General features: G+C 36.8%; 5 protein-coding genes across 5 annotated transcripts in view; 4 read left to right on the forward strand and 1 right to left on the reverse strand.

Moving 5' to 3' along the window:
* LOC107747001 (hypoxia up-regulated protein 1-like) overlaps positions 1-4,019 on the reverse strand; it is a 9,669-nt gene extending 5,650 nt beyond the window's left edge. Inside the window, exons 1-9 of the mRNA XM_016561384.1 lie at positions 3,737-4,019; positions 2,742-2,814; positions 2,465-2,558; positions 2,261-2,339; positions 1,485-1,639; positions 1,322-1,398; positions 1,045-1,226; positions 753-868; positions 431-617 (exon numbers count right to left, since the gene is read on the reverse strand). Of these exons, the coding sequence (XP_016416870.1) occupies positions 431-617; positions 753-868; positions 1,045-1,226; positions 1,322-1,398; positions 1,485-1,639; positions 2,261-2,339; positions 2,465-2,558; positions 2,742-2,808 (957 nt within the window). The 5' untranslated portion in view covers positions 2,809-2,814; positions 3,737-4,019. The remainder of the gene's footprint in view (positions 1-430; positions 618-752; positions 869-1,044; positions 1,227-1,321; positions 1,399-1,484; positions 1,640-2,260; positions 2,340-2,464; positions 2,559-2,741; positions 2,815-3,736) is intronic.
* An 890-nt stretch (positions 4,020-4,909) lies between these two features.
* Positions 4,910-12,294, forward strand: LOC107747034 (vacuolar protein sorting-associated protein 11 homolog). The gene is made up of 17 exons (XM_016561448.1): positions 4,910-5,092; positions 5,369-5,517; positions 5,628-5,763; positions 6,057-6,220; positions 7,108-7,355; positions 7,531-7,732; positions 7,838-7,989; positions 8,077-8,263; positions 8,356-8,499; positions 8,580-8,777; positions 8,893-9,054; positions 9,707-9,840; positions 10,075-10,321; positions 10,416-10,434; positions 11,061-11,232; positions 11,346-11,568; positions 11,648-12,294. Exons 1-17 carry the CDS (start codon positions 4,951-4,953, stop codon positions 11,813-11,815), a joined length of 2,847 nt encoding a protein of 948 aa, XP_016416934.1. The 5' UTR covers positions 4,910-4,950; the 3' UTR covers positions 11,816-12,294.
* A 289-nt stretch (positions 12,295-12,583) lies between these two features.
* On the forward strand, positions 12,584-14,039 carry LOC107747035 (intraflagellar transport protein 46 homolog). The gene is made up of 6 exons (XM_016561449.1): positions 12,584-12,603; positions 12,886-13,014; positions 13,107-13,173; positions 13,257-13,317; positions 13,399-13,484; positions 13,676-14,039. The coding sequence occupies exons 1-6, from the start codon at positions 12,584-12,586 to the stop codon at positions 13,766-13,768; spliced, it is 456 nt and encodes a 151-aa protein (XP_016416935.1). The 3' UTR covers positions 13,769-14,039.
* A 553-nt stretch (positions 14,040-14,592) lies between these two features.
* LOC107747048 (uncharacterized) lies at positions 14,593-17,148 on the forward strand. Its single transcript, XM_016561463.1, has 6 exons — positions 14,593-14,666; positions 14,888-15,214; positions 15,304-15,561; positions 15,764-15,904; positions 16,357-16,388; positions 16,912-17,148. Exons 1-6 carry the CDS (start codon positions 14,618-14,620, stop codon positions 17,146-17,148), a joined length of 1,044 nt encoding a protein of 347 aa, XP_016416949.1. The 5' UTR covers positions 14,593-14,617.
* A 1,831-nt stretch (positions 17,149-18,979) lies between these two features.
* Positions 18,980-23,018, forward strand: LOC107747049 (uncharacterized). The gene is made up of 7 exons (XM_016561464.1): positions 18,980-19,225; positions 19,514-19,840; positions 19,930-20,187; positions 20,390-20,530; positions 21,468-21,503; positions 21,611-21,642; positions 22,686-23,018. Exons 1-7 carry the CDS (start codon positions 19,174-19,176, stop codon positions 22,878-22,880), a joined length of 1,041 nt encoding a protein of 346 aa, XP_016416950.1. The 5' UTR covers positions 18,980-19,173; the 3' UTR covers positions 22,881-23,018.
* Positions 23,019-23,425: the final 407 nt, after the last annotated feature.

The following is a 23,425-nucleotide window of genomic DNA, read 5'->3' on the forward strand; positions in this document are numbered from 1 at the left end:
AAAAAAAAAAAAAAAAAAAAGTAGGTTGGGAACTTTGTTCTGTCCATTGGTTGTTAAATGAATTTTGGGCATTGCACTCAAACTTCTAAATGTGAATTTGCAGTTGAATGTACGAAAGTGGTGGGTTTTAAGTCACCAGAGAAGTCTGTTTATTAAGTTATGATATTATCATTTATGTTTGTTTGTTTGCGTTTAACGCCATTCCAGCTTCTATGGCTATTTTCATGGCAAGAAAAACTGATATCATCATTTAAAAGTAGGAGGTAAAAAAAGAAAAAAGAAACATATGCACGGTTGAATGGCTCACAATAAGAGCAACAATAATATGCATGTTGAAAATAGCTGAATTTTGATTTTATGCAGACTTCCTTAATTTTTGCAAACTGTATTGTACACTATTGAAATAAATTGTCATTTCAGTTTGAGATACCTGTGCCATATGTTCAGCATTAGCACTCAGCACAGTCTTGAGTCTCTGAGCTTCTTTAAGGAGTTTGGCCATGGCACGCAGATTCTCCCTCACGTCTTTCTTTGATTTCTTCTGTTCGTTAAAGAGCTTGGCAAGATGATCTCTAAGTCTCAGCTCCATCTCGAATCCACCAAGTGTTCTATCAAACCTAAATATTAAAAGAAAAACAGCGATATTGTATACATATACATGCATATTAAATACATATACATGCATATTGTATTACATACACTTTGGCCACGTGGCCAACAAATTTGGCGAAAACATGACAACCACGACTAACCCAACTCCACGTATCTGAAGCTGCGGCTGAGTGCCAGATTCCTTGGTCTTCACCGTCTGATACGTGACAATCGTGGCTGTTGTGCTGCCAGATCCCATATCATAAAACATGATGTTCTACAAAAAAAGTAAGTATCAAAAAATCAGTCATTCCCATTTAAAAATGCATTTCTACATCACAAAAAGCCATTGGTTGGTCAAAAAGATAAGTCTCACTCACAAACAGCACCATTGGCTGATACACTGTTGACCTAATAAATAAATAAAATTCACTTCAAAACTTTCAAAAGTACCTGTGCGGTAGAGTTGATGTCCTTCCTCCTAAAGACTCCATAGTTCAAAGCCACAGCAGTATTATCATTGATAAGCTGAAGGACCTTTAGACCTGCTATATGGGCAGCCTGCAAGACTGCCCTGCGTTCTGCCTGATTAAAATAGGCTGGCACTGTGATCACAGCATCTTTTATGAGTTGCTCTGTTAGAAGAAAACAAACTAAATTATTGGTGCGTTCAAATATCCCGCTCTGCAAAGACCAAGACAGCTATTCAAAACACTCCTTATAATCAAACCTGCAAAGTCTTGAGCCAGACCACGAGAGTAGTTCAATATCATGCCCAAAAGTTCCTCTGGAGTATACTGCAACTCTCTGGGTGATATAAAAGATTCATTTTTCATGTTAATATAAAACACATCGGTTCCAGCTAATGCATCTGCAAGTGCTCCATTACTTACTCTGAGAATTTGAAAAACACTGTTCCCCTTTTCTCATCTCTCTGCATCTGGTGTTCAGGGAAGTGTTTCTGATACTGTGCCACCTGTGGATTGTCTGCCGTCTTTCCCAAAATGCTCTGGAGGAATCTGTAAACCACCTTGGGGTTCTTCACAGCCTGTCATGATTAAAGAATGCTAGAGTCAAAGCTTGTCAAATATGCTGCAACATGGTGTTAGAGACAAAGAAAATGTGAAGGGGTGCTTTTCATTCTACAGAACATGAAGTCCATTTACTTTCTTAATCCATGTACCTGGTCTTATTTTGAATGATTTACCCTAAACTTTTAGACAATAGTGTATTTAATTAATACTTCTATTTAGCAAAGATGCATTAAATTGATCTAAAGTGACATTAAAGACATTTATATAGTTACAGATATCTATTTCAAATAAATGTTGTTCTTTTGAACTTTCTGTTCATCAAATAAATCATAAAAATGTATCAATGTTTCCATGAAATATCAATATTTTCAACATTCATAAAAATGAGAAATATTTTGTGCACACCAAATAAGCATAATTGGAATGATTTCTGAAGGATCATGTAAAACTAAAGATATTTTAAATCATTAAATTGTAAACAATATTACCATTTTAGCATATTTTTTTATTAGACTTGGTGAGCATAAGAGACTTCTTTGACAAACAAACAACAACAAAAAAATCTTAACCCCAAATCTGTTGCAAATGCCATTTTATGTTAACTTTTAAAGAAGGTATTATGTACAATGACTTACCACTCCTAAAGCGCTGTCTCCAAAAAGCCTCTCGTTTTCCTTTAAGCACACTGCGACTGGAGTTTTCCGCCGGGACTCCCTACACAAAAAAGAAGCTAAATGTCACAACAGAGTAACATGTTGTCCGAAATGAATTATTCTATATTAGAAGTCTAAATCACTTGACATCTGTGGATTTTATATGCACTCTGTTCTAAAACCTACTTGTTTAATGCAATCTCCATTGGCACACCAGGTTTCACTATAGCGATTTTCATCCATTCACTGCCCAAGTCCACAGACATCACAGCAACTGATTCTGCAACACACACAAAAAAATGTCAGTGAGAGCTGAAATTATTCACTCTAGATAAGAAAACCACAATGTAAATATATAACGCATGTTTACAATCTTGATAGATTTAAATTCATCCTGAAGGACATCACCAAAGGAAACTTAGAAGTAATTTAAGGCTATAATCACAATTTATGTGGTGCTTACCTGTTTGAGAAGGCAGGAATGCTACTAATAGGCAAAAAACAGCCCATAAAGACAGCCTTTCCCTCATTGTGACCTGCAGGAAAGATACAAAGACTGGATCAACAGCATGTAGGCTAAAAGTCACATGACATCTGTGACAGCTCTGCACAAAAACAGGAAGCATATCAAAAGTTCCCTCAAATCATCATGTTTATTATATAACACTATTACTAAAACTGACAGTCCAACATCACAACTGTGATATGAAAAACTGCCCGAATGCCAAATATGAATGTGTAGGTGGACACATTCGGCCAGTGGCAGGTGTAGAGGGTACATGCATGTACATACAGGGTACATGCTGATTTGATGTGATCCCATTCCCATCCACAAGTCTGAGACAAAGCTTGAGAACATGTGGATCACAAACCTGTTCCTGGAGGCCCCCCAACAGTACCTTTTGGATGTTGTCTTAATAAAACACAGCTGATTTAACCGTTCAGTTCTGTGGCAGAAACCCCCAAAACCTGAAATGTGTGTCATATAAGGGTCCCATCAAAAAATATTTTGAGGGGCCTCCAGGAAGCACTTTTGCAGAGATTTCCTACAGAATTCAGACATTAGAGCTAAGGTGTAAAAAGAATACAAGGAGACTTTAGTTAATATATGTTCACAAATCTCATTTGGCTTCATTTTTAGTCACATTTCTTCTATTTGTAATGCTGATTCAAAAATGCAAAGTGGAAACTTCTAGTTGCACAGCCTGTGTGACCCAAGCTTGAATGAGGCTGCCTGATCCTGATGGGAAGAGCATCATGACCATGTCAAAGTGTCATTTCACTGCTTGATAATGTGAACATTGTAAACAGAACGCTTTCTTTTTACATATAAGAAAATGCAGCTGATGGTCTGATAGATGTAACGTTACTACTGTACTAGACTGATTTGTGAACATATGCAACCACTCAGATAAGCCCAAACATCTCCAACAAAGAAAGTGATGGCATGGCACTTACCTTCAGTCAGATCAAGTATTATATTGGCTCTTTTTGACTGGTAAATCCCTCTTGACACCTGAACAACAATATTTAAAAACGCTTACCCTGCCCTAATTATGAACCACAACTTTTCTGCGTTAAACCTTAATATCTAACGTCTTACAGAAGGCAGGGAGATCGCATTAACCAGCAAAGCCCTGTGAGCACACCACCGCACTTGCTTGATTTTGCTCTTGCAATCACCGGCTTGTTCTAACACATTGGGCCCGGAACGCGGCGTGATCTCATTGGATCCACACAACTCGCCGCTCGCCGAGTGAAGCGCTAATCGCTATGCTCGTAAGTCCCGCCTCTTTGCCCTTGAATGGAGAACGCTGATTGGTCCACGTGCCAACCAGTGCGCGAGAGTGGTCAGTCGTGTAAGTAAGCACTGACCTGATTGGTCCACGTGAAATAGGGGAACATAACGGCTGTGCGGGAGCCCGACTCATCTCTGCGAATATATTCATTTGAACAGTTCATTTCAAAGAAACGATTCAGTGGTTCTTTTACGTCATTCTTTGCATCTATTACATGATATAAAACGGCCCAATTAAAAAAATAATAATAATGAAAAAAAATAAAACGGCCCAATTAAGTTATACGGCAAATGTCTGTTTATTACGTTTTTCATGAAATAAAATTATATTTATTAAACCAACTTTCTTCATATGTACGTTTATACTTGTAACATTTCTGCTGTTTGGCTATAAAAGTAACTGACTCTTTGCCTAATCACGAGTCACGATCAAAGAGACGACAAAGAAAAGGGACTGCTGACACATGAAACGCACGGATTCGTTCAGTCTACACTCGCGAACCGGTTCCAGAGATTCACTGAAAAGATCCGAATCAAAAGAACAGTTCGTTCACGAATCGGATTTAGCGGGTTAATTTTCTGTTGTATTATGTCTTTTGGCCATAATAATAACTTTTGAAAGCATACATTTAAATTAAATATGTACTTTTTTTCTTATAATTTTCTATTTGGTGTGTATTTTTGGCTTAAAAAACAGCATCAATTATTTAATTTACATTTAATGTTTAAATTAATTTGATCAATTTAATTCGTGGCTTGTTGTGTGCAACCTTAAAAATATTACTGCGAATACAGAAAACAAGAACAGCTTGACACTAGTCACATGACCGTGATGTGAGTCACATGATTTTGCTAAACAAGAACTGCTTGGAAAATGGCAGCGTTCTTACAGTGGAGACGTTTTGTGTTTTTCGATAAAGAAACGGTGAAAGATCCGAGCGAAAATGGGAATAATTTCCAACTACCGGTGGGAATATCGGCCTGTGATTCAGGTCGAGGACACATTGTGCTTGGAGATATCCTTAATATGCTGAAGTCATGCTTGAGGCTAGTTAGCAATGATGAATCTAATAAACAATAATACTAAGTATATTTCATAATCATAGTTGTACAAGTCATAAATTGTAGCGTATTTTAATAGGTTGCAATAAACCTGCTTTGTAAAATGGATAATGGCATGTATTTTCTTTTATATTTTTCATGAATCCAACATTCAGTCCTTTCTGGATGATTAAATATGATGATTTTAGTTATGCCAGATGTGTCGGTTTTCTTTAACTCATGCAATGCACATATGGACGGGCAGATCTGGTTTTTGACCCGCTCCCTGCAGCTGTCCAGCTTTCAGGCTTATAAGCTGCGCGTGACACACCTGTACCAGCTGAAACAACACAACATCCTGGTGTCTGTGGGTCAGGATGAGCCTGGCATCAATCCTCTGGTAAGAATCACAACAGGTGTCTGCTGAAGATACATGTCAGTGCAAGTGCAGATCTGTGTGTGCTTTAGAGATGTAAGTTGATTTCTAAAGTGCATGTGTTTGCCCATCAGGTGAAGGTGTGGAACCTTGATAAGAAGGACAGCGGCAGTCCTCTGTGTACCCGGATATTCCCTGCCATACCTGGAAACAAACCTACTGAAGTGTCTTGTCTCAGTGTACATGAAAACCTTAATTTCATGGCTATAGGTAGGATTTTTTAAATATATATTATAGTTAACTAAAACAATTTACTTAAAATAAAATACATGTTAACTGAAATAAAAGTATAAAATATAAAATTTTAAATACTTTTTTCATTCAGTTTAACTATATTAACTAGTCTAAAAGTCATAAAACTAATAAAAGTCAAAAACACAACAAAATTACTAAAATGAACTAAAATTAAAATGGAAAAATATAAAAATACATCTAATTTAAAATATTAATACTTTAATTATACTATAATAACACTGTCAGTAATATCTGTGTTGAATGCTCAGGTTTTACAGATGGCAGTGTTGTGCTGACGAAGGGTGACATCACCAGAGACAGACACAGTAAAACTCTCAGCCTCCATGAGGGCAACTGTCCAATCACAGGCCTGGCTTTCCGGCAGGCTGGCAAAGTCACACACCTGTTTGTCGCCACTTTAGAAAAAGTGCAGGTACATGTTATTTACATGGAATGTGATTTTCTTCATCTTTGGAAAAGCGTGTAAATCCAGATGAAAATCATACCGAACTGAAAGCAGCATTATTCTTATGTTGACAGTGTTACACATTATCAGTGAAAGAGTACCCTCGTATAGAACTGGACACACACGGCTGTGCCGCATGTGTTTGCCCATCAGGTGAAGGTGTGGAACCTTGATAAGAAGGACAGCGGCAGTCCTCTGTGTACCCGGATATTCCCTGCCATACCTGGAAACAAACCTACTGAAGTGTCTTGCCTCAGTGTACATGAAAACCTTAATTTCATGGCTATAGGTAGGATTTTTAAATATATATATTATAGTTAACTAAAACAATTTACTTAAAATAAAATACATGTTAACTGAAATAAAAGTATAAAATATAAAATTTTAAATACTTTTTTCATTCAGTTTAACTATATTAACTAGTCTAAAAGTCATAAAACTAATAAAAGTCAAAAACACAACAAAATTACTAAAATGAACTAAAATTAAAATGGAAAAATATAAAAATACATCTAATTTAAAATATTAATACTTTAATTATACTATAATAACACTGTCAGTAATATCTGTGTTGAATGCTCAGGTTTTACAGATGGCAGTGTTGTGTTGACGAAGGGTGACATCACCAGAGACAGACACAGTAAAACGCTCAGCCTCCATGAGGGCAACTGTCCAATCACAGGCCTGGCTTTCCGGCAGGCTGGCAAAGTCACACACCTGTTTGTCGCCACTTTAGAAAAAGTGCAGGTACATGTTATTTACATGGAATGTGATTTTCTTCATCTTTGGAAAAGCGTGTAAATCCAGATGAAAATCATACCGAACTGAAAGCAGCATTATTCTTATGTTGACAGTGTTACACATTATCAGTGAAAGAGTACCCTCGTATAGAACTGGACACACACGGCTGTGCCCTCCGCTGCTCGGCGCTCACAGACCCCTCACAGGAATCACAGTTCATAGTGGCTGGAGATGACTGTGTGTATTTGTACCAGCCCGATGAGAGAGGACCCTGTTTTGCTTTCGATGGGCACAAACTTCTAACTCACTGGCACAGAGGATACCTGCTGCTACTCACACACAATAACAAGTCACCCAGCAAGTAAGACTCATTGTATTGAAAGAATCATTGCTCACAATGAAGTAAGACTAATTTGTATTGCATAGATTATCTGTCTTAACTTAAAGGGGTTATATAATGCGATTTCAATTTTTCCTTTCTCTTTGGAGTGTTACAAGCTCTTGGTGTTCACATTTTTGGCATTTAACTTGTGCAGATCTGATTATGGCAGCACACAGACATCCCCTACAGAAAAGCACATCCTGACCATTTATGACCTTGACAACAAGTTCATCGCTTACAGTGCGGCGTTTGATGATGTCATTGATGTTCTGGCAGAATGGGGCTCTTTTTATGTCCTAACGAGGGACAAAACACTGTATATGCTGCAAGAAAAAGACACGCAGACCAAGCTAGAGGTTAGTACAGTGTTATTATCATTAAAGAAAACTAAAGGAAACTTTTTTTTTTTTAATCTAAAATGAAAAGTAATATATACCACCATTCAAAAACGTATTATTTAGATGCTGTTTAAGAAGAACCTGTTTGTGATGGCCATTAACTTGGCTAAAAGTCAACATCTGGACAATGATGGTCTGTCTGAGATATTCAGACAGTATGGAGACCATCTCTACGTCAAAGGGGATCACGATGGAGCTATTCAGCAGTATATTCGGTATATTTGCAGTTCAGATTTTTTGTTACACATTTCATTGAAAATCAGGCAAGTCATGTTTACCTCTTGATCTTCTGTTTCTCTCAGCACCATTGGGAAGCTCGAGCCCTCATACGTAATCCGTAAATTTTTGGATGCACAAAGGATACACAACTTGACAGCGTACCTACAGGCCCTCCACAGGCAATCGTTGGCCAACGCTGACCACACTACTCTACTGCTCAACTGTTACACCAAACTGAAGGACAGCTCTAAGCTGGAAGAGTTCATAAAGGTCTGTAGAAAAGAGATTTTGGCCTGAATGTGTATTTAAGCTTTGACCACTAACAATGCTTTGTATACTCTGCATCCTTCCTCTGAATGTAGAGCAATGAAAGTGAGGTGCATTTCGATGTTGAAATTGCCATCAAGGTGTTACGTCAGGCCGGTTATCACAGTCACGCTGTGTTTCTGGCAGAGAGACACATGCACCATGAATGGTATCTAAAGATCCAGCTAGAGGATTTGAAGGTCAGTATATGATATGAACTGTTGTAATGCTTTTTAACAAGTTTATGTAAGCCAATACTTAAGCCAATACTCCTTTTCAGAATTATCAGGAGGCTTTACGCTACATTGGAAGGTTGCCATTTGATCAGGCAGAGAGCAATATGAAGCGCTACGGAAAAATTTTAATGCACCATGTGCCTGAAAGCACCACCATCCTCTTAAAACGCCTTTGCACCGATTATCACCCCAGCAAAGACTCAACCGACAGGGACAGCCTGGACAGGCCTGCGGAAAACAAGGTCATTCATTTGGATTAGCATTAGCACCTTCAAATTATCTGACATTGTCAAGAACATAGTGAGTTAAGCCAGATGATTTGAGATTGTATCTCAACATTTTCTTACCTTTTTACAGGCCAATTCAGAAGAGTTCATCCCAGTCTTTGCCAATAACCCACGAGAGCTGCGAGCGTTCCTGGAACACATGATCGAGGTGGATCCGTTCTCACCTGAGGGAGTTTATGACACTCTCCTAGAGCTCAGACTACAGGACTGGGCACATGAGCAGGACCCAGGGGTAAAAACATGCTTTGTGCAATCTGTAAACATACCACACATATATCCGTCTCATTATATTATGTCATCATTGACAACATTTGCACCTGCAAAAGCTGATGGAGAGCTTTGCAGGTTTTTTGACTTGTTTATTTATCAGATATTTTTGTTAATTTGATTATGATGTTAGGCAATTAATAAAAGCGTGGTACTCCATAAACTTATTTGACCTTATTTAGGACAAGTCTGCAGATTCCCAAAACTGAAAATGAAAATCAATATTTCAATACTGTACATTATAAAACATTGTATAATGCACAGAATAAGGTAGCATTTAACAAGATTGATTTTAGCTTTTTGTTTTTAAAATAAAACTAAAATAATTAAATTAAAAATTATTTTTAGTATTTAGACATTTTCTTTTTTTTGTTGATCAGTTTTTGGCCATAAAATAATTTTAAGTTTATCACTGTCCAGAGTTTTAATATCAATGCATCTCGGGGGAAAAAATTATACAGATTCCATGTGGCCATAGCTTATCACATTGTAGCTGCATTATGAAGTATAATCTCAAAACCATTTTTACATTTTTTGGGGGTAAATTTCAATTGCTTACTGTTGTAAAAGCATAAACTGCAGGAAACACATCGCTCTTTCTGTCTTTTGTCTGACAGAAGAAGAAAGTCCTGCAGGAGGCAGCACTGTCCCTGCTGAGGAGCGACAACACTGTGTTTGACAAAGCCCTGGTGCTCTGCCAGATGCACAACTTCAAGGAAGGAGTGCTGTATCTGTATGAAAAGGGCAAACTGTAAGCGCTATTTCTAATCACTGTCTCACTTACTCAGAAGGTGCTATAAAAGTTATCTACACAACTTCTACAAGTCTTCTACAGCCATACTATAGCTTTGTGTGACAACAGACCACAATTACTGACTGAATTCCTTTCGGAATTTAATAATCTAATCTAAACTTGCATTACATTGAGCTTTCACAACTAATAACAGCACAGAAGCAAAAGTGACAGAACAGCCTATTTCTGCAGGTACCAGCAGATCATGCATTACCACATGCAGAATGAGGAGTACGGGAAAGTCGTGGAGGCCTGTAAACGTTATGGGGACAGTGAGGTGTGTTTGTGGGAACAGGCTCTGGGCTATTTTGCACGCAAAGAAGAAAACTGCAAGGCCTACATTAGTGAAGTCCTGGTGGATCCGTTCTCACCTGAGGGAGTTTATGACACTCTCCTAGAGCTCAGACTACAGGACTGGGCACATGAGCAGGACCCAGGGGTAAAAACATGCTTTGTGCAATCTGTAAACATACCACACATATATCCGTCTCATTATATTATGTCATCATTGACAACATTTGCACCTGCAAAAGCTGATGGAGAGCTTTGCAGGTTTTTTGACTTGTTTATTTATCAGATATTTTTGTTAATTTGATTATGATGTTAGGCAATTAATAAAAGCGTGGTACTCCATAAACTTATTTGACCTTATTTAGGACAAGTCTGCAGATTCCCAAAACTGAAAATGAAAATCAATATTTCAATACTGTACATTATAAAACATTGTATAATGCACAGAATAAGGTAGCATTTAACAAGATTGATTTTAGCTTTTTGTTTTTAAAATAAAACTAAAATAATTAAATTAAAAATTATTTTTAGTATTTAGACATTTTCTTTTTTTTGTTGATCAGTTTTTGGCCATAAAATAATTTTAAGTTTATCACTGTCCAGAGTTTTAATATCAATGCATCTCGGGGGAAAAAATTATACAGATTCCATGTGGCCATAGCTTATCACATTGTAGCTGCATTATGAAGTATAATCTCAAAACCATTTTTACATTTTTTGGGGGTAAATTTCAATTGCTTACTGTTGTAAAAGCATAAACTGCAGGAAACACATCGCTCTTTCTGTCTTTTGTCTGACAGAAGAAGAAAGTCCTGCAGGAGGCAGCACTGTCCCTTATTCATACGGTTCAGCATATTTTTGACCTTACATGAATGTCTGTGTTGTAGTGGTGCAGACTTTGGCTCATAACTCCACAGCATCACTGTCAGTCATAAAAGACTACCTGATAAATAAACTGGAGCGGGAGACCCAGCAGATTGAGGAAGATGAAAGGAAGATTCGACAGTATAGAGAGGAAACGGCCCATCTTCGTGCTGAAATACAGGAACTTAAAACCTGGTGAGCAAATCAAGGATTCATTCTTTAGTCAACGTCATTAAAAAAAATGGATGCTACAATTGATAGTATAGGAATGTCATTGTATATTTAAACAAATGACATTGCTCTTTCAGTGCAAAGATCTTCCAGAAGACCAAGTGCAGCATGTGCAACAGCCCACTAGAGCTGCCATCTGTGCACTTCCTGTGCGGCCACTCTTTCCATCAGCACTGCCTAGAGAGCTTTGCAGAGAGCGAGGCCGAGTGCCCCACCTGCACCCCTGAGAACAGGAAAGTGATGGACATGTTGCGTGCGCAAGATCAGAAACGAGATCTGCATGATCATTTCCACAGACAGGTACCGTTTTTCCTCCTGCAGGACATGCTGAATTGATCAAAGGTGCCAGTTAACTAAATAGAATTTCTCTCTCTCGTAGCTCAAATGCTCTAATGACGGCTTCTCAGTCATCGCTGACTATTTTGGCCGTGGAGTGTTTAACAAACTCACTCTGATAACGGATCCTCCTGGAGGAAAGAGTGGAGCTGGGAATCTGGAGGCTGAATTCAACAGAGATCTGCTCATTAACACCAAGAGGAATGTTTGAGAGCCGGACTGGAGTTCATATTAAAAGAAGAAGTCTGACTCTGGTCTGCTCCAGAAACAGCTTGAATGGCCTTTAAAAAAATCTTAACCCCCGCAACTCCTCTTCTTGGTGTTGATTTATTTATAGGCCGGATTGCGGAGAGCAAGATGACAGCTTGTGCAGAATGTCTTCACATCTGTGTAGTCTACAACATCAGATCAGCATAAAGTGGAAAGTATCAAAACCACAGTGGGTGATAACATTTAAGATCTTGCACTTCAAGACTGTGTGACCTTTTCAAGCTTTGAATTCAGCTGCCGTAAGCACACTATAGAAGACAACTTGCACAACTTACTTTTGCATCCCTTAATAATTTATGTATAATATTTAATTAGTATTGCAACCATTCATTAGTGCAGATAAAGCAACTAATCAACAATAATCAATGTCAAATGCCTATAAAAGTGTCTTTAATAAATGTAAAACATCATTGACTTGTAACTTGTACATTGTATGTATTTTTTGTATTATCTCAGATGTTTGTTGAGATCTTAATTTGTCATGAATTAATAAAAATGAAATATTTACACAGTATTTTACATCGCAGAGGCCAAAGAATACAGAAATGTGTAAAAAAATATTTTGAAGTCACTCATTGGAAAACCAATGAACAAATCTACCTTAATTTATTTACACCTTCGCTAGTGTCTTGAGTCTAGTTTGCAAAACTATTTGGCGAGTTAGAAAAGTTTGCAAAGCTAAACAGCTGAACCAGCAAGAAAAGCTGCTATGAACCACATCCACATCCTGTTCTCAAGAGCTGATCCATGATGCATAGAACTGCTATGTCTCTGATGACTGCCAAAAAGCTTGGTTAAAATCACCTTTTTACATCTTGAACCTGTTTTAACCACCAAACCACCATGGCTTAAGGTTTTCAAACAATATACACTTTCAAAAGGTTCCCCAATCACAAGGGTGCCCAAACTCGGTCCTGGAGGGCCGGTGTCCTGCAGAGTTTAGCTCCAACCCCAATTATGGGAAGTTCGGCTCTTTTCAAAGATTCGGCTCTTTTGGCTCGGCTCCCTTAGAAGAGCTGGGGAAGTGAAAGTCAAGAGCATTGAAAACCCAGAGAAGAACCCCAAAGTCATAGACAACTGGATCGAGAGCATTAGTGAGCTGCATCGGTCCAAGCCTCCAGCTACCGTACACTACACAAGGCAAGCACTGACATGAACCAACCACAAACATCCAGAGAGCAGAACACAACATCCATGTCATTTTGTAACAAGAGTCTTATATATTTCTCCAGACCCATGCCAGATATTGACAGCCTGATGCAAGAGTGGCCGCCTGGGTTTGAGGAGCTTTTGGGGAAGGTTAGCTCCACTCAAATATGTTGTTTAAATACCTTTCTGCAAATTCAGTCATGTTCACCTTCACTTTTCCATCTGTTCATCAGGTGAATCTCCCCACCGCAGATATTGACTGTGATTTGGCAGAGTATGTCGACATTATTTGCGGTAAGTTGCATGTTTCTTGTATTTACATCTTTGATGCTTTTGTTCTTTTTTTTGTAATGACTGTTAAGTGTAACCTGTCAGGAATCCTGGACATCCCTGTGTACAAGAACCGGATTCACTCACTTCACGTGCTGTTCACACTCTACTCTGAATTCAAAAATTCACAGGTTAGTTTCAGATACTCTACAATATTAAATATATAAAAAAAACGCTTTTCACAATCTGAACATGCTGATTACTTGTTTTGCATTATTTGTATTAAGTGGCATTTATTCACGTTTTGTAAAGCACAGGATTTGAAATGTTTCAGTTCTGGGTTGTATTATTGATGAGCTCGTTTTGTTTCTCCTGTAATCAGCACTTTAAATCTGTAGCGGAGGGCCAGAAATCCGACACACCGCCTGCTTCACAAACAGCCACTGCTGAATTAGAAAGACTCACTTTGGACTGAAGTCTCCTTCATGGCCTATTTTCATACATCCTGTTTCGTTCTTAGCTGTTGTGTCGCCAGTTGAAGCTGTGAAGTTACATTCTGTTATGCATCTCAGATTGTATGAATTCTTCATATGTTTATGTTTGGCAGACTTGCTTTAGTAAAAACTAATTTCTTCAAACTGTAGACTGGAAATGTGTCTTCAAAAATCATCAAATCTTCTCCATAATCCGCTGCCTAATTATTTCACAGTTTGCAATGAATTGGTCTTTTCTTATTAAAAGGTAAAACCAGATGATGATGGGTTTCCTTGTTTAACTCCACTTCTTAAATTAATAGATGATTTATGACCTAGACTCTATATACTGTTAAATAACGGTAAGTACTGAATAAATATCCAATAAAAATAATACTGAATTCAACTGAATCAACAATAAACACTGAAAGGCATCTGGTGATTTAGCAAAGTAGAATGATATAAGTATACATAACATATAAACCATAATCAGTTTTAGACATTTAAATGATACGTTGAACCAGAGCAAGTTGTTTTTTTAATGAATTAATAATTGGTCTGATATATACAATATAAAACACGTACATGAGGCGTTGTCTAATATATCATCTGAATAAGAGCAGCCCTGCCTTCTTCCTTGTTCTAACCGCTTTTTATGTTCCTGTCGTGGTTTTTAGTGTCTATTCTTAACTCTTGAGGTGGCAGCAGTTTTGAGTGCTATACAGAGGATCATATAAAGAATGTCTACATATTTGAATGGTTTGATGAATGATTATGAATCAAATAATATACTGATTTAGCTACTAGAAGATCTAGAAGTCTATATCAAGAAGTCTAACTTCTGACTTACGATGCCTGGATGTTTCATTCATGTTTGGCTGTTTTTCTTTGCTGTATTGGGCAAGTATGACTAATAATTTATATGGCTAGATAGTAAATAATATTTAGAATTTTCAAAAGCTAGATATATTACATATATGATGTTTACGTAATAGCTGACAATAATTTCATCTGTCAGCCAATTACTACATTTTACTTTTATTGCCATTCATATGATATAGTGTCTTTCACTCAGAAGTATTTGTTAATTAATAATAACGAACATACATATTGATTGACAGTGAGAGAAATTAAAGTCAAAGAAGTGAAGACGGGCCTATACAGTCGTGTTGAGCTCACTGGAGAGGAACTTGATCAAAATATTGTAGATTCTCTGAAGTCAGTGGAATGGGCCAAACGAAAGGGATCGATAACATGTCTATGTATTAAAAAAACAAATACATTCAATGCGTCATACAGTCAATGCTGTGGAACGGCTCATTTCTATTTAAACAACAACACCCTCATTCTGGAGAGAGTGACAGCAAGGGATGAAGGAGTCTTCATTGAAACTATAGTTACAGGAAATGGAACTACAAAATGCCTAAACTTTACATTAATTATTCAATGTAAGTCAGACAAATCAGAGTCAAGCATATTTATGTAGAATTCATCTAATTATGCTGTGCTTGTGCTCATTAACATATTTTACTTTAAGATCCTCCAAATGCAACAGAAATTGTGGTCTCCTGGACCTCCAGCACATCTGTGGCTCTCAAGTGTGAAGTAAGTGGTTTATTCCTGCATCTGATGTGGAAGAGAGAAGGAGTCCCTATTCTAGAGAAACACAGACACTCATTCAGTGAGAGGAACCAAACTCTACACATCAGCAACATAACCAGCTCCGAATACGGCACGTACAGCTGTATTGCTTCAAATGCATATGGAGAATCAGAAAAGCACACATATATTACCAGTGAGCAGTTCTTCATTCATTGTGCACCTTACATGAATTTGCAAAATGATGTCAGATTGTAATACTCTGTTTAGGACAGGAATTAAACCTAAAACACCTTTAAACACAAAGGCACTTCGTAAGACATCTTTAAACAGAAAGCAACATTGTGCTAAAGGAAGCTGCATTGCATAATCATGTATTTTTCTGGTTTTTATTTAAGGTGGAAACTCAACTGTTAACCAAGGAAATGGCACTAGAGATAAAACTCAGTTTGATCAAACTGTGCTTTCAAGTGGACTTACACTCACAGGTGTTTTGGGACTGTGCATCGTGTTCTACTGCCTTTACAAATACTATCACAGTAAGATTTTCTCCCAAATACATAATCAATGTTCATAAATGTTGCTTTAGCAAAATAATAACTCTTTGTTTATGAAACCCACATCCTCCATGATTTAGGTTGATTCTGTGATTGTTTATTCAGTTTTTCAGTCTCAATACCTCATAATCTCAACATGTCAGTTCTCACCCAAATATTCTCACAGGAATAGTACGAACCACAGACAAATTTTCCTCTCAACAAAACTCACCAGATTCTCTGCAGACTATCCTGAAATACATGGCATGTATAGTATTATAAAATGCACTGTGTAAAATTAGATTTTGTGTAGTGTATTTTACATTGGTTGTATTTTTAAGGCCAAAGAGTGGAAATTGGCAGAACTACAGATGAAGGTAAAAAAAAAAAAATCTGAGCTGCAACTAATATTATACAGTATCTTACAAGTTATAACCGCACTCTTTAATACACAGGGGATGCAGACAATGTCCATGGAATTTATCAGGTAATGCACAAAAAGGCATAAACAGATAAATAATGATTTCAGTATACACAGTTTGATGGACATTAATATGATTAACATTTATTATCTTTAACTTGAAGATCCCATAAAAATAAATACTGCCGTTTTGTGGCTGTTATTCCATGTCTGTTAGCTTAAATGCCTCTATGCCCATGCACATTAGCTTTAAGCACATATACACATTCCTCTTCCAGGAAAACCAACAATATTGATGACTCATCTTGCACTTGATGGGTGCATACAGTTTCATCCAATAAAATGCTCTTTAAAATTAGAATATTTCCTCATCCTGTTATCACTTGCTTTTGGCTAGTACCTAATCATGGTTCAGGTTGTAAAGTAACGTGTGACCTAAAAAGTTTCAATATGTCAACACAATCCTAAAGTAATTTTATGGGGTCTTTAAGTCAAATAACAAACTCTTTGTATCCAGTGGAATTCTATGAATGATTTATTTATATAATTGTTAATATACCTGTATACACTGACAACTCCTGTCTCTCAGGAAGTACCTGACTCTGAAGAGGTGACTTCCTTCTTGTACGTCTACACAGACTTCATTAAGCCGAATGAGAGCAGTCAGGCCTCTGCTGCAGCACAACACTTTGAGGAGTTTGGTAACTCTGAGGTTGGAGCCACAGGCAGGGAAGAAACCGTCGTTCTGTATTGGGTCACTAATGATCAGTCCACAGCATGTCCTGAAACTGGAGAGGACAAATTATATTCTACAATATTACATTAAATAATAATAATTGCCAGAGGTGTAAAGATAACCTAAAAACAATACTTGAGTAAAAGTACAGATACCTTACAGTGAAAATTACTCCACTACACGTTACAAGTCACCAATTCCAAAACAACTTGAGTAAAAGTCTTAGAGTATCTGATTTTAACAGTACTTAAGTATTTTACTTATACTAAATATAGGCTCAAAAAATGCACTAGAAACCAAAGGGAACAAAAAACAGAATGACTGGCAAACAGACAACCACTACATTCAACAACTCACAAGGAACTAAAGAAATACTAGGGCTATATATACACACAGGGGGCTAACAAGCTTAACAAGATAAGACACACCTGGGGAGACTAATCAAGGAGAACCAATGAACAAACGGACTACAAACTGACTACAAACACCACAGGAGACAGGAAGTGACATAAAAGTCCAGGGCAAGGCACAGAGAGCATGAAACAAAAACAAGAAAGAGTTGATTTGTGAGGAGAGCGCGTTTATTTTCTAAAACCAAAATAAAACTGAACATCTCAAAATAAAAAAAATAAAAAAATAAAAAAAAATCGTTCAAAAAGGTCATTTCAGTATAATGGAAATAAATAATGTAATAAAGTAAAATTAAAAAGCCGAAGCCTTCCTGCACTGGCTGTGCTGGTTTCGGCCTCATTGCCGGCTGCAGTCATGTCCTCATCTCATATATAAAACACCTCTGATTCACAAATACTTGCTAAGGAACTCGCATTCACATAAAGTAGCCTTGTTGAAAAGTTTGGGTGAGTAAGTGTAAAACGCACAAGATGCAGTACTTTCAGTGACCTGTAATAGGCAGTATCACGTCTTTTGTAGCAGAAATAAACTGCTGCTGAAAAAGCTAGGTCCATGCAAAATGTAATGTGTAACTGCAACACTCATTTCAAATGTAGTGGAGTAAAGAGTACAGATACTCATTCAAAAATGTAGTGAAGTAGAGAGTAAAAGTTGCTAATATCTTTGATACTCAGTACAACTACAAAATATCCAAAAAGATACTCAAGTACAGTAACTAATTACATTTACGCCAATACTTGACACCTCTGATAATTGCTTTTCACAATCTACAAATGCTGAGGTACTTGTTTTGCATTATTTGTATTAAGTGGCATTTAGTCACGTTTTGTAAAGCACAGGATTTGAAATGTTTCAGTTCTGGGTTGTATTATTGATGAGCTCGTTTTGTTTCTCCTGTGATCAGCACTTTAAATCTGTAGCGGAGGGCCAGAAATCCGACACACCGCCTGCTTCACAAACAGCCACTGCTGAATTAGAAAGACTCACTTTGGACTGAAGTCTCCTTCATGGCCTATTTTCATACATCCTGTTTCGTTCTTAGCTGTTGTGTCGCCAGTTGAAGCTGTGAAGTTACATTCTGTTATGCATCTCAGATTGTGTGAATTCTTTATATGTTTAGCAGACTTGTTTTAAAGGGTAAAACCAGAGGATGATGGGTTTCCTTGTTTAACTTCACTTCTTACATTAACAGATATTTTATGTCACTTTACAATTAGTATCAGGGGATTCAGACTCTAGCTTTTATTAGGTCATATACTGTTAAATAACAGTAGGTATTGTATAAATATCCAGTAAAAATAATACTAAATTAAACTGATTCAACACTATACACCGAAAGGCATCTGGTGATTTAGCACAGCAAGATGACATTATAGCCATAATCAGTTTTAGACTTTTAAATAATACGATGAACCAGAGCAAGTTTTTTTTTTCTTCATGAATTAGTAATTGGTCTGATACATACAATATGAAACATGTACGTGAGGCGTTGTCTAATATATCATCTGAATAAGAGCAGCCCTGCCTTCTTCTTTGTTCTAACCGCTTTTTATGTTCCTGTCGTGGTTTTTAGTGGCTATTTTTTACTCTGAGGCGACAGTTTCAACTCCGAGTGTCACAGAAACTAGATCTACTGATTAATGGTTACCAATGTTAATAAAATGCTAATTTGACTACAAGAGGATTAAGTCTAACTCCTGACTTATGATGCCTGGATGTTTCATTCATATTTGGCTGTTTTTCTTTGCTGTATTTGGTAAGTATGGCAAATAAATTCTATAGCTAATAATTATTGCAGTGCTTCTGTTTTTTTATTCATGCATATGTGGTTTGTAATACATACATCGAATACATTTTAAAAAGCTAGATATGTAGTATATATGTGATGTTTACTTAAAGTACTACTTAAAGTTTACTTAAACTAACTTCATCTCTTTAGGCCAATTACTACATTCACATGTATAGTCATGTATAAGATATAGTTTATCTTTTACTCAGAAGTATTTGTTAATTAATAATAACGAACATACATATTGATTGACAGTGAGAGAAATTAAAGTCAAAGAAGTGAAGACGGGCCTATACAGTCGTGTTGAGCTCACTGGAGAGGAACTTGATCAACATACTGCAGATTCTCTGAAGTCAGTGGAATGGACCAAACGAAAGGGATCGATAACATGTCTATGTATTACAAAAACAAATACATTCAATGTTTCATACAGTCAATGCTGTGGAACGGCTCATTTCTATTTAAACAACAACACCCTCATTCTGGAGAGAGTGACAGCAAGGGATGAAGGAGTCTTCATTGAAACTATAGTTACAGGAAATGGAACTACAAAATGCCTAAACTTTACATTAATTATTCAATGTAAGTCAGACAAATCAGAGTCAAGCATATTTATGTAGAATTCATCTAATTATGCTGTGCTTGTGCTCATTAACATATTTTACTTTAAGATCCTCCAAATGCAACAGAAATTGTGGTCTCCTGGACCTCCAGCACATCTGTGGCTCTCAAGTGTGAAGTGAGCGGTTTATTCCTGCATCTGATGTGGAAGAGAGAAGGAGTCCCTATTCTAGAGAAACACAGACACTCATTCAGTGAGAGGAACCAAACTCTACACATCAGCAACATAACCAGCTCCGAATACGGCACGTACAGCTGTATTGCTTCAAATGCATATGGAGAATCAGAAAAGCACACATATATTACCAGTGAGCAGTTCTTCATTCATTGTGCACCTTACATGAATTTGCAAAATGATGTCAGATTGTAATACTCTGTTTAGGACAGGAATTAAACCTAAAACACCTTTAAACACAAAGGCACTTCGTAAGACATCTTTAAACAGAAAGCAACATTGTGCTAAAGGAAGCTGCATTGCATAATCATGTATTTTTCTGGTTTTTATTTAAGGTGGAAACTCAACTGTTAACCAAGGAAATGGCACTAGAGATAAAACTCAGTTTGATCAAACTGTGCTTTCAAGTGGACTTACACTCACAGGTGTTTTGGGACTGTGCATCGTGTTCTACTGCCTTTACAAATACTATCACAGTAAGATTTTCTCCCAAATACATAATCAGTGTTCATAAATGTTGCTTTAGCAAAATATTTTAATTTTTTTTATCATTTTTACTTGTAGACTTGCACTCTAATTGTTGTGCTTGTTGTCTTTTTTAAAAAAAACACTAGCTTCTCTAATCTTTTTGTACACTCTAAAAAATGCTGGGTTAAATACAACCCAGTGCTGGGTAAAATAGGGACAAACCCAGCAATTGGGCTGTTTTGACCCAGCGGTTGGGTTAAATGTTTAGCCCAACCTTCTGGGTAGTAACCCAACTGCTGGGTCAAAACAACCCAATTGCTGGGTTTGTCCCTATGTTACCCAGCACTGGGTTGTATTTAACCCAGCATTTTTTAGAGTGTATTCTATTTGTTTTCTTTCTTATTTATTATACAATTAACAAAAGCAAAAAAGGCCTCTAAAACCAGCTAGCTCTATTCTTTTTCTATTCTATCTGTTTTCTTTTCATTTATTATATGATTTAAAAAAAAACTTGCTACGTGTACTGCATTAAGCTAACTGAGTCTTGTTATAGCACTTGTATATCATTGCTCTTTTTGTTGATTGATTTTGCTTTCATTGTCCTCATTTGTAAGTCGCTTTGGATAAAAGCATCTGCTAAATGTAAATGTAATAACTCTTTGTTTATGAAACCCACATCCTTCATGATTTAGTTTATTATGTGACTCAGATCATGAACCTCAATACCACGTAATCTCAGCATCTCACTTCTCACCCAAATGTTCTCACAAACACCAGTTTGAAAAAAGAAGCTTGAATCACAGAAACACAAAAACAGACAAATTTTCCCTTTTAAAAACTCCCCAGTTATTCAGCAGACTACCTAAAACAGAAAATACAATTAAAGCAATTACTGCATTTCATTTCTATTTTGTACAGAATGTTTTACTGTTGTTATATTTTTAGGGCAAAGAGCAGAAAATGGCAGAACTACAGATGAAGGTATTAAAATGAATCGATCTATCTATAAACTTGTATTATTTATATAATTATAATTCAATACATATACCAATTGTAATTGTATAATATCTGTGAAATATACTTCACAGGGGGTGCAGCCAATGACCTTGGTATTTATCAGGTAACAGACAATCAAAAGTATTAATAAACAGATCCTGCTGAAAAAAAAAAACAATAGACACCTTCCCAGAATTTGTAATGGTTTTAATGGTTATAATGGGAATTGTACTGGTTTTAATGGAAACTGCAATGGTGTCGGTCTCTACTGGTAATTGGTCACCTTCTATTGGTGGCTTGTTAAAACCACTAAATCCTAATGGAATATGTCCCAAAACACACTACAGGAAACCATTTTTTAATGGTTAAAAGTTGATGGTTTTTAATGTTTGTAATGGTATTTGTAGTGGAAACCATTAGAATTTCTGTGATGGTCTCTTGTTTTTTTCAGCAGGGATGTGTAACAATGAATTTAGTACACACTTAGATGTACGTTAATATGATGACATTTAAGGCACCATCTTCATTATCTTAAAGACCCCATGAAAATACAAAAAAAACAGAGAAGTGTTTTGGCTTTAATTCATATTTACAACCTTTGAGGCCTCTATATGCTAATGCATGCAACAATTCAAGCTTTCAGTAGATATTAACATTTACAATTTTTATAGTCTAATCTTGCACTCACAGGCATCACCAACATTTTGTCCAATAAAATTAAATGATAACCTCCACACTTGCCCTGTTACCACCTGCTTTTAACCAGCAAGTCATGGCTCATGTTTGCAATGTAAGCTAAATGGAATGTAAGCTGAAGGCTAATAGCTTGGCTATTTTAAAAATGGACTCTTTCTGTCATATTTCTAATAACTGTCAATCACATCTAATTATAATATTAATAGCCTATATTATTACCTATAATAAACATAACATTTTTGTATATAGCATTAAAAGCTTTAAATACTGCTTTTGTCCTGTTGTGTGAACACTTAAAATATTTAATTTTGTGCTTAATATTCTCACAATTTCCATACAAAGCGCTGCACCGGAAGTGGCGGTAGTCACTAAGCCTAAATGCCACTGTTAAGTCATTTCATTGGGTCTTGAAGTCATGAAACAAACTCCTATTAATAATACCTGTTTACTCCTACCACTCCTGTCTCTCAGGAAGTACCTGACCCTGAAGAGGTGACTCCTTTACCGTACGTCTACACAGACTTCATTAAGCCGAAAGAGAGCAGTCAGGCCTCCGCTGCAGCGCAACACTTTGAGGACTTTGGTTACTCTGAGGTAGGGCCCACATGCTGGGAACGTGTCTCTAATGAAGAGTCCACAGCGTGTCCTGAAGCTGGAGAGGAATGACAACTGAAATAAGAGACTACAAAACATGTTGGCGTGAAAACAGCGAATACTAACTTTACTTTCATATTCATGAATCTGGTGCAGTGCAACAGATTTATAAGTGAAAAAACACGTTACATCCTGATCAACCACTAGAGGGCAGCAAAAACAGCTGAAAACATACACTCAGAAAAAGGTACAAAGCTGTCACTGGAGTGGCATCAAGGTACAAAAGCTAAAAGGTACAACCTTAGGTGTATATTAGTACCTTAAATGTACATATTAGTATTTTAAAAGTATACCTTTTTGAATGGGTACCGCCTCAGTGGCAGTTCCCCCCCATAGTATGCAAACTATAAGAGGTCGTAAGTATTCACCCTACACATTAGTGACTGTCATACACAGTGATTAGATAAATGACTTGTGCCTTTCAGAACAAAGTGTTTTGTCTTGCACAACAAACTCTGTTAAAGGGTCAGTTTATCAATTACGACATATCATGGAGTCAGCAGCAGGTTAACTGATGTTAAATGGCAAATCTAGATGCCAGTAAAGAGGTCTAGATG

This window comes from Sinocyclocheilus rhinocerous, unplaced genomic scaffold (assembly GCF_001515625.1).
Source record: "Sinocyclocheilus rhinocerous isolate Xijiao unplaced genomic scaffold, SAMN03320098_v1.1 scaffold708, whole genome shotgun sequence".
Classification (NCBI taxonomy): Eukaryota; Metazoa; Chordata; class Actinopteri; order Cypriniformes; family Cyprinidae; genus Sinocyclocheilus; species Sinocyclocheilus rhinocerous.

Excerpts from the sequence above, each read along its gene's own strand:
- LOC107747034 (XM_016561448.1), top strand. The coding sequence starts at position 4,951 with ATGGCAGCGTTCTTACAGTGGAGACGTTTTGTGTTTTTCGATAAAGAA. Across the intron at positions 8,778-8,892 it reads ACAGGCCTGCGGAAAACAAG|GCCAATTCAGAAGAGTTCAT; the intron begins GTCATTCATTTG and ends ACCTTTTTACAG. Across the intron at positions 9,055-9,706 it reads CACATGAGCAGGACCCAGGG|AAGAAGAAAGTCCTGCAGGA; the intron begins GTAAAAACATGC and ends TTTGTCTGACAG.
- LOC107747035 (XM_016561449.1), top strand. The coding sequence starts at position 12,584 with ATGAACCACATCCACATCCT. Across the intron at positions 12,604-12,885 it reads ATGAACCACATCCACATCCT|AAGAGCTGGGGAAGTGAAAG; the intron begins GTTCTCAAGAGC and ends CGGCTCCCTTAG. Across the intron at positions 13,318-13,398 it reads GTATGTCGACATTATTTGCG|GAATCCTGGACATCCCTGTG; the intron begins GTAAGTTGCATG and ends GTAACCTGTCAG.
- LOC107747048 (XM_016561463.1), top strand. The coding sequence starts at position 14,618 with ATGCCTGGATGTTTCATTCATGTTTGGCTGTTTTTCTTTGCTGTATTG. Across the intron at positions 14,667-14,887 it reads GTTTTTCTTTGCTGTATTGG|TGAGAGAAATTAAAGTCAAA; the intron begins GCAAGTATGACT and ends ATTGATTGACAG. Across the intron at positions 15,562-15,763 it reads AAAGCACACATATATTACCA|GTGGAAACTCAACTGTTAAC; the intron begins GTGAGCAGTTCT and ends TTTTTATTTAAG.
- LOC107747049 (XM_016561464.1), top strand. The coding sequence starts at position 19,174 with ATGATGCCTGGATGTTTCATTCATATTTGGCTGTTTTTCTTTGCTGTA. Across the intron at positions 20,188-20,389 it reads AAAGCACACATATATTACCA|GTGGAAACTCAACTGTTAAC; the intron begins GTGAGCAGTTCT and ends TTTTTATTTAAG. Across the intron at positions 20,531-21,467 it reads CCTTTACAAATACTATCACA|GGCAAAGAGCAGAAAATGGC; the intron begins GTAAGATTTTCT and ends TTATATTTTTAG.